This window comes from Glycine max, chromosome 14 (genome assembly GCF_000004515.6).
Source record: "Glycine max cultivar Williams 82 chromosome 14, Glycine_max_v4.0, whole genome shotgun sequence".
In the NCBI taxonomy this organism is placed as follows: domain Eukaryota; kingdom Viridiplantae; phylum Streptophyta; class Magnoliopsida; order Fabales; family Fabaceae; genus Glycine; species Glycine max.
In genome coordinates this window covers 9,637,890-9,647,038 of record NC_038250.2, presented here as the reverse complement: position 1 = coordinate 9,647,038, position 9,149 = coordinate 9,637,890, and the positions used below count along the sequence as shown (strand labels likewise).

The window sequence follows — 9,149 nt, the reverse complement described above, 5'->3', positions numbered from 1 at the left end:
CCCCTCATGTCTTATTGTTGCTGATGCATTTATTAGGTGTGTGGTGGAATTCTTTGTGTACGAGTGATTTCATCCATATGAAATATTGGAATTTGGATGTAACAATTGTTTTTGTAATATGTGGATAAACAATTGAAAACTTAGAAATTTGCTCACCATATTTGAAAAAAATCATCAGAAAAATATTTGAAAATTTAAAGCTATATATAACACATGAATTAACGAACATAAACTAGTTTAGAAAAATCTTGAGTTAGTACAGATCCTTAAAGACATATATAAAAGATTGTCTCATAATAGATATGTCAAGCCTTAAACTAGTTTAGAAAAATTTTGAGTTAGTGTAAATCCTTAAGATTTGTACACTGTATTTGGACTTGGAAAATTTTGAAAGATAATGCAGAGACAGATCCTTATTTTTCCACATTCTTAAACATGCATAAGTGTAGTCTAAAACGCACCAAAACGAAGTGTCGTTTAGCCATGCAGGAAAAACGACATATTACGGGTTCTTGGTTCTTCTTATCCTTTCTATTACTTGAGTTGAGCAGTGGGTGTGAAGGTGAAGAAATGCTTCTTCAAACGAGGCAATTTGGCACAGCGTGTTCATGGGTCACACTCACACCCGCAACCTAAAGAAATAACTCAGTTTCATTGAGAAGGAGCAATTGTTGCCCAAAATGTTCGGTGTCCCAATTGGAATTGAAGAGTGAGAGTGAGAGCAAAGCGAAGCGGTTGACCCTGAACATGGCACTCCCTTGTTCTGCTTCAGTTCCACTGACAACACTAACATCCCCTCTTCTCTTCATGTTCAGGTACCTCATCTTCTCTCTCTATTCTGTTAATTATATATCTATTAATTCCAGGGATTTATTTCTGTTTGTGTTTGTTTATCAGTTTGAACAATTTGGACTGCGCACTCCTCAGTCCAAAGGCAACTGACTTGTTACTTGAGTTCCCTATCTTAGCGAATCAAATCAGGATCATAATCATAATTCAAATCTCATCATTTTTGTGTACTGTGTATGTAGCGTCTTGTTTCTGTGTGGAGGAAAAGGTTTGGAGAAGAAGTTGATCAAGATTTTATTTACATTATTGCCGTGGATCGGATACTCCAATTGGAAGACATTCAGGAGGTACGAACCAACACCACACTCATTAACACATAATATAACCTTATTATGCCTATGCTAGTAGTGATGTGTTCATTGTGTTGCATACTGCATTGCAGGATGGCATATGGGTCACCTCTTCAGATTACAAAAATGCTCAACCCGATCCTCTTCGGGACTCTGCACACAACTTAGTCACTGAAATCAACACCAACAATATGGAAGACATTACTCGCTTTTGCAATGTCTACGTTGATTTGGATTTCCTGGTTTGTTACTATTTCCTGGTTTGTTACTACTTACTGTTAACCCTATCTATGCCTAATGTCATCAAAATCACATTGCTAAATGCTAACTAAATAGAACCTACTCTAAATTAACTAGACAACAGAAAATAGATAATATATTTGCTAATACCAGACCAATGGTTTTGAATGAAACAGTAAACTTAAATTTCTTGCAACAATTGATTAGCTAACAGTTATAAAAAAAAAACTGAATAATAGATACGTCATGTCATCATAGCATATAAGCTTGTTTGGAGGGCATTCTACTGATGAAGTTCACAAGAACAGAAGGCTCAATTTCCCGGAATCTAGGATGCCTAAGATAGTATGTGATCCAAATGAAGATGATAGCTCTTGCAGGAACAGTAACTGTCACAAGGAAACCAACACTACAAAACAGCAAAAATACTGTTGTAGCTCTTCGATCCCTCCAAGTGACAAGAGCTTGCAGCTTCTCTCCTAAGGTGGCCAAGTCACTAGTCAATTTTTGTGCATTGCTAGCAACAATTCTCAATCTATCATACCTCCATGTTAAAGGTTCTCCTTCAAGTTGAGTAGGAAACATGTCAAGTTCTTCTTGCAAGTCTTCAGGAGTTGCCACATTAGCACCAAACAATGTTGCATCTGGGTGGCAAGGATTCCTAGGCCTCTTGAAGTAATGCTTCAACAAAACACACACAAAGGACAGAATCAAAAGTGGCAAAATACCTATTGGAAGGAAAAAGAGCATAACAAAGCACACAAAGTTAAAAAGCAATGTGGCAATTGGCTTTGTCCAATTCCTCATGTCCTCTAACCATCTCCAAAAGGCAACAAAGTCACCAACAAGATACATGACCCTATTAAAATTGGCGACGGCTTTTCTTTTGCTCCAAGTGCTTGATCTAGAATCCAGCATGTAGTACACAACCTCTTCCCTTAATGGCGGTTCTGCCCTGCTCAACCTCTGTGCTATGATTTGAGCAGGTTGGTTTCTTAAAGCATGAAGTTGTGAAGGTAACAATGGGAAGACATGGTGGTGTAAGGGAAGCAAAGGTGACATATAGTATTCATACATCTTAATTGGACACCTGAATGACCAAGAAAACCTCACTGCCAAATGGATTTCTCCCATCTTCTTCACCCCAGAAGGATTCACACCTACAAGGGGATAGGAAAGTGCATAGACTTTGTCATTTTCAAGTGTGGACAACCGAATCCTTATTTTTCCCATAGTAGCATCCTTTTCTCCTCTAGCTCTACTTCCAGCATCTAACTGGTTGTTGTCAAACACTGCAATAGTGATCACTGTGAATGGATCATAAACCTCCCAAGCATGTTGCTCATTCCACTTTGGTGAGAGGCTATTAACAACGGTCCTTGTTCGCGCCCATTTGGGGCCATACTTAGCCACACAATAAGCATCAGTTCTAGTTCCTCCACTCTTCATTGGCACCAAAGCTGTTGCTTTTTGGATCCCTACCTCCAACACGCCAATGCTGGAACTCCAAAGTTCCTTGGATGAGGGTCTGAAATCACTGCAATACTCACTAGGCTCATCCATAACATGATATGCACCATCCAATGAAATCCTTGCATTGATCTTACCAACATACTCCACCTCCCTTGTGTTGTCAGGAATTTTAGGCCTACCAAGATTGTTATACCATCTGCTATCAGTAAGCCTACCAAGATTATACCATTTGCTATCCACTTCCTCCTCTTCTAGTCTCTTGTTCACATCTTTCAAATGAAGCCAATGCTTCCCCAATGTTATTTTTTTGTCAGGTGTCAGTTTCTTCACACTGAGGACAAGTGTTTCACTGAATGGCTCTTGTGCAACAAATACCAAATCCTCATTCCATAGCGGATTTGGACCCTTGGAAAGCTTGGTTCTCAGGTGTTGGCCCCCCAAATCAACTTGGACAAAAAACAAATCTGATTCCCCAACCAATTCCAATTCCATGCCCTGTGCTTGAATCACATTGACTCTAAGGTACCAGAGTGTTGGTGAGATATATACCTTGGAACGAGTGTAGACAATATCATCACCACTCACCGTTGTTGCATTTGAACACCAAGCATTAGGAAAAGATTCATCTTCCTGGGTTCCCATCCACAAACACAGCATGATCTCTCCTCTAACTAGTCTCCCATTTGGACCCTCTAGCTTGTACCATTGGGGTGCCAATGTTGAAGATTCTTGCGGCACACGTGTTGGAACATCATCAATGCTGAATCTCACCTGAGCTAAGAATGCTTCAGGCATGCTCTTGGCTAGTCTCTTGTCCTTCAAGAAAATTGAGACTGACTCATCTGAGATCTTTTCTTTCTGAAAAGCAAACACTTGGTTCCATTCGGGGGATATGAACAAAAGGGTCGATGCAATCAAGTCTCCAACCATGACTTCCACATAGTAGTCAATGTTTGGTGGCAAGTCTCTGATCCTCACAACCCTCACAAACAAGAACTCCTCCATTTGTTCAACAAGATCATGTACTCTTGTGAGCTTGTCACCTTCAATGTCAAATCCAACAATACCCATGTGAAGATATGTAATAAGTCTCCTCTGAACCTGCATTGTACAACACGTTCAACAAGCTTTAGTTCATTATAGAAGTAGTATACTACATATACATGCAAAAACTAATTACATGTTGTGAGACCACCAACCGTTTACAAAATTTGGCGTGAATCTATTTGGATTCAAGCTAAAAGTACTTTTGAGAGCTTTCTACTGAAAATATAGAGCTTTCTCAGTAGAAAAGCTGCCATAAACACTTTTAGATTTGTCTCCATTTTATTAAATTGTTCTTATAAACAAAAAAATCTTTTTTTATCATGGTATTCCGACAGTTACTAATTTTTATTGGGGATTGTGAGCACACACAAACTGTGTTTTTTGGCAATGATTATGAGTGCACACAAGGTAAGTATTTCATTCTCAATATGATTTATTTCACATGTAAGAAGAGGATTTAAACTATGGATCATATGCCTAAAGTCTTAAGAGACACAAGTGCTTGTGTCAATTGGTATGAATAAAAAATTCTAGTACATGTCAAGTAAAATTTGGCTGAAACCATGTGTTAATAATTTCTCCTAACAATGAATTTATTTTGTGCCCTGTATTATCAAGGTTATAGAGTAGTAATAAAAATTGACACTAATATCATTATCAAGCTTAGTGCAAGTAATTAGGAAAAATAGTTTACACCATCAAGTAATCTCAATAAACATTAAAAAGAAAAAAGCTATACGATCATAAACTTACTTGAAGCACTCACGTACGATTTGGGGAACCAAGTGCTTCTCCTGACTTAACTTCGCAAACTTGAGATGATCAGGCTACAATAGTCATGTAGTTGCGGATAAAAGAGTTGTGTTATTTAGTTAGGATGAATTTGTATAATGAAGAGCAAAAGGAGAAGAAAGAGAATGTAGTGGAAAAAGAAAAAGAAAAAGGTAAACATGCAGAAATTATGGAAAAATTATTGTATGAATACATTATTCTTTTCAAAAATACAATTTATTCAATATCATGTTTTCACTTATTAAGATCCTCTTGTTGATTTCTTTTTCTTTTTTATTTATTCCTTTTAAGTAAGACAATTATGCTGGTATCTTCATTAACAGTGCCTCTCATGTCTGAATGTTCTAAGAATTTGAAACAAACAGTTAATGACTTTCCTTCCCTGTTAAGGGAGCATGTTTGGTCTCATTCACTACAAAGATATTCCTTTCATCTCATTTGTTAGCATATGTCTGATGTCTCGCATGTGTAATGAATATAATATTCTTGATATACAGTTCATCTAAACATATAAAATTGAAAAGAAAGCTAAATACATTTCATCAACAGGTATTGACTGTGAGCCTAATCTATCGAATCAGCACAATGTACTGGGATGACAAGTATGGAACCCAAAGTGTGTCCAATGAGGCAAGTTGTGTTCTTTAACTTGTTTCAAAATACAACTATGATGGTAGTTTCTTCAGAGTTCTTAACAGTATATGGTAAACAGGTAGTTAGTGAAATGAGAGAATTCTCAGCAAGGACAATCAGAATTTGACCTCAAATTCTTTCTTATTAGATGATGATCTGAGGTACACCACCTTCTCCCATTGAAGTTCTTTTCATTTACTTGCAGTTTTATCGTGTGATTGCTGGATGAATCAATATGAATGGTTTCCCTTGCTTCTGGATATTTCTGGCCAGTTTTTACTTGAATTGGATTTCTGTTCTGTTTCTAGTTATTGAAATTGAAATTATCTGTTTGGATTCAAGCTAAAAGTACTTTTGAGAGCTTTCTACCGAAAATATAGAGCTTTTTCAGTAGAAAAGCTGCCATAAACACTTTTAGATTTATCTGCAAGCTAAAGAATTTTTTATTAAATTGTTCTTATAAACAAAAAAATCTTTTTTTTTATCATGGTATTGCTATGAAGTATTCCAACAGTTACTAATCTTCATCGGGAATTATGAGCACACACAAATTGTGTTTTCTGGCAATGATTATGAGTGCACACAAGGTAAGTATTTCATTCTCAATATGATTTATTCTATATGTAAGAAGAGGATTCAAACTATGGATCATTTGCGTAAAGTCTTAAGAGACACAGGTGCTTATGTCAATTGGTATAAATAAAAAATTCTAGTACATGTCAAGTAAAATTTGACTGAAGCCATATGTTAATAATTTCTCCTAACAATGGATTTATTTTGTGTGTCCCGTGTTATCAAGGTTATAGAGTAGTAATAAAAATTGACCCTGATATTATTATCAAGCTTAGTGCAAGTAATTAGGAAAAAGAGTTTACACCATCGAGTAATCTCAATGAACATCAAAAAGAAAAAAAGATATACGATCATAAACTTACTTGATCACGTATGATTTGGGGAACCAAATGCTTCTCCTGACTTAACTTTGCAAACTTGAGATGATCAGGCTACAATAGTCATGCAGTTGCGGATAAAAGAGTTGTTATTTAGTTAGGATAAATTTGTATAATGAAGAGCAAAAGGAGAAGAAAGAGAATGTAGTGGAAAAAGATAAAGAAAAAGGTAAACATGCAGAAATTATGGAAAAATTATTGTATGAATACATTATTCTTTTCAAAAATACAATTTATTCAATATCATGATTTCACTTATTAAGATCCTCTTGTTGATTTCTTTTTCTTTTTTATTTATTCCTTTGATTTCGATGAATCAATGTTAATTTTAACTCAAATTACTGATATTATTATGATATTTTATTTGGTTTGGATCGATTAATTTTGACTCAAATTACTAAAGTTATTAAGATTTGGTTCAATATCCTATTTTGACTCAAGTTACTACAATTAAATTATAAATTTTTTCTCAAAATATCCATTATTAATAATTTCTTTATCATCATCATTATTAATATTAATTTTTAGTCTTTTGCGTCGGGAATGTTGCACTTTCTCAAATGGTGAATATGTGAAGTCTGGTGTAGCGGAACTGGAGAAATGGATAGTCAATGCAACAGAGGAGGTAGACTGAGACTGCTGATACTTCTTTGAAATTCTTGTTTTATGGTTTTGACTAAGTACTTGTGAAATGTAGTATGCAGGGACATCCTGGCATGAGCTGAATTATATATGACAAGCCATCGGGTTCTTGGTATAAAAATTTCCATATTTTTGTTGGACTTCTAATGGTGTCAAACAAAACTACTATCTCTTATCTACAATTTCCTTTGTTTGAATTATGCAGGTAATACATCAGAAGAGGAAGAAATCTTTGGAAGAGATTCGGCTAGATCTTTGTCCGGTATGATTATCATCATATTTGGCAAAATCCTTGTTGTGATTCTATTTCCTACTTCAGTCTTTCCTGCATCGTTTTTTTAGTTTTATCTTTCAAGACCTAATTTTCAAAGTTACAATTATAAGATCCATTGGCCATGAATATTTGAGGGTCATTCCAGTTGTTTGTAACTGATTAAATTAAATGTGTAGGCGAAGCACCTTACTTGGGAATTGGGATAAAAGAAATTTGATAATATGAAACCTATATATGGGCGTTAATATGATAGAAAATGGGAAATCATATTACTGTTTTATTGAATTTCTACAAAAAACTTATTTTCCTGTTATACTGGCTTTGAGATAATGTGAACGCCAAAAAGGAATGTTTTTATGCCTTTCCTGAGATCACTCAACAAGGAGGAAAATAATGAAAGAAATAAGAGGAATAGTGCCAGACCTTATTCCCTTCCACTGCCTTCCCTCTCCAACTAATTTTCTCTCTCTTCTTTATTGCCTTCTCCCTCATATGCAGGCTGTTATATCCCTGATCCCCAGTGTTCACAGCACCCCTGCTACCTATATGAACTCCTGAGTCCTGATCCCCTGCTCTCCCTCCTGTTCTTAACATATCAGTAGAGTGATTGACTAAAAATTTATTTGATCGTTAATAGTAATACATTTATTTGTTGAAAATTTTCTTTTTAAGTAAGACAATTATGCTGGTATCTTCATTAACAGTGCCTCTCATGTCTGAATGTTCTAAGAATATGAAACAAACAGTTAATGACTTTCCTTCCCTGTTAATGGAGCATGTTTGGTCTCATTCACTACAAAGATATTCCTTTCATCTCATTTGTTAGCATATGTCTGATGTCTCGCATGTGTAATGAATATAATATTCTTGATATACAGTTCATCTAAACATATTCTTGTTAGCATATGTCTTGCGGATAAAAGAGTTGTGTTATTTAGTTAGGATGAATTTGTACAAAGAAGAGCAAAAGGAGAAGAGAAGAGAATGTAGTGGAAAAAGATAAAGAAAAAGGTAAACATGTAGAAATTATGAAAAAATTATTGTATGAATACGTTATTCTTTTCAAAAATATAATTTATTCAATATCATGGTTTCACTTATTAAGATCCTCTTGTTGATTTCTTTTTCTTTTTTTCATTCCTTTGATTTCGATGAATCAATGTTAATTTTGACCCGAACTACTGAAATTATTATGTTATTTTATTTGGTTTGGATCGATTAATTTTTACTCAAATTACTGAAGTTATTAAGATTTTTTAATTGATTTGGTTCAATATCTTATTTTGACTCAAGTTACTACAATTAAATTATAAAATTTTTCTCCAAATATCCATTATTAATAATTTCTTTATCAACATCATTTTTTTTTTGTATATGGAAAAAATCGACACGGAATATTCAATTTTAAATTATTAATCATTCGCGAGAAAAAAATATTTATATCAAACTTATTTCTACTAAGAACATCTACAATCATCATGCCTAATTGAATTATTTATCTTAAATTTATGAGCTTACAATAAAACAGATTTAAAAAATTTATAAAAAAATTTACTTCAATATTAAAGTTGTTAGAGTGAGTGCTTAACTTGAGTCATATTAAATTTTTTAATTGAAAAATGATTCTTTAATTGGTAAGAATGAATTAAATAATGATTGTTTATATAAACAACTCACTCAAGCAATGCATTGTTAAATCATATGCTCTAATGATTTCACTTATTAAGATCCTCTTGTTGATTTCTTTTTCTTTTTTTCATTCCTTTGATTTCGATGAATCAATGTTAATTTTGACCCGAACTACTGAAATTATTATGTTATTTTATTTGGTTTGGATCGATTAATTTTTACTCAAATTACTGAAGTTATTAAGATTTTTTAATTGATTTGGTTCAATATCTTATTTTGACTCAAGTTACTACAATTAAATTATAAAATTTTTCTCCAAATATCCATTAT

The 9,149-nt window shown here is 34.0% G+C and overlaps 1 protein-coding gene across 5 annotated transcripts; it reads left to right on the top strand.

The window, feature by feature from the left end:
- Positions 1 to 353: 353 nt before the first annotated feature.
- On the top strand, positions 354 to 8,294 carry LOC100499817 (glutamyl-tRNA reductase-binding protein, chloroplastic). 5 transcript variants are annotated; one of them, XM_014766450.3, is made up of 11 exons: positions 354 to 815; positions 898 to 934; positions 1,032 to 1,136; positions 1,232 to 1,381; positions 5,241 to 5,321; positions 5,404 to 5,485; positions 5,828 to 5,911; positions 6,852 to 6,899; positions 6,972 to 7,028; positions 7,122 to 7,178; positions 7,689 to 8,294. In XM_014766450.3, the coding sequence occupies exons 1-6, from the start codon at positions 748 to 750 to the stop codon at positions 5,449 to 5,451; spliced, it is 489 nt and encodes a 162-aa protein (XP_014621936.1). In that variant the 5' UTR covers positions 354 to 747; the 3' UTR covers positions 5,452 to 5,485; positions 5,828 to 5,911; positions 6,852 to 6,899; positions 6,972 to 7,028; positions 7,122 to 7,178; positions 7,689 to 8,294. The 5 variants fall into 5 exon arrangements, with proteins under 5 accessions (XP_014621936.1, XP_014621935.1, XP_006595512.1 ...); XM_014766449.3 differs by having other exon boundaries at positions 6,803 to 6,899; XM_006595449.4 differs by lacking the exon at positions 5,828 to 5,911.
- Positions 8,295 to 9,149: the final 855 nt, after the last annotated feature.

Excerpts from the sequence above, each read along its gene's own strand:
- LOC100499817 (XM_006595449.4), top strand. The coding sequence starts at position 748 with ATGGCACTCCCTTGTTCTGCTTCAGTTCCACTGACAACACTAACATCC. Across the intron at positions 1,382-5,240 it reads ACGTTGATTTGGATTTCCTG|GTATTGACTGTGAGCCTAAT; the intron begins GTTTGTTACTAT and ends TTTCATCAACAG. Across the intron at positions 5,322-5,403 it reads CCCAAAGTGTGTCCAATGAG|GTAGTTAGTGAAATGAGAGA; the intron begins GCAAGTTGTGTT and ends TATGGTAAACAG.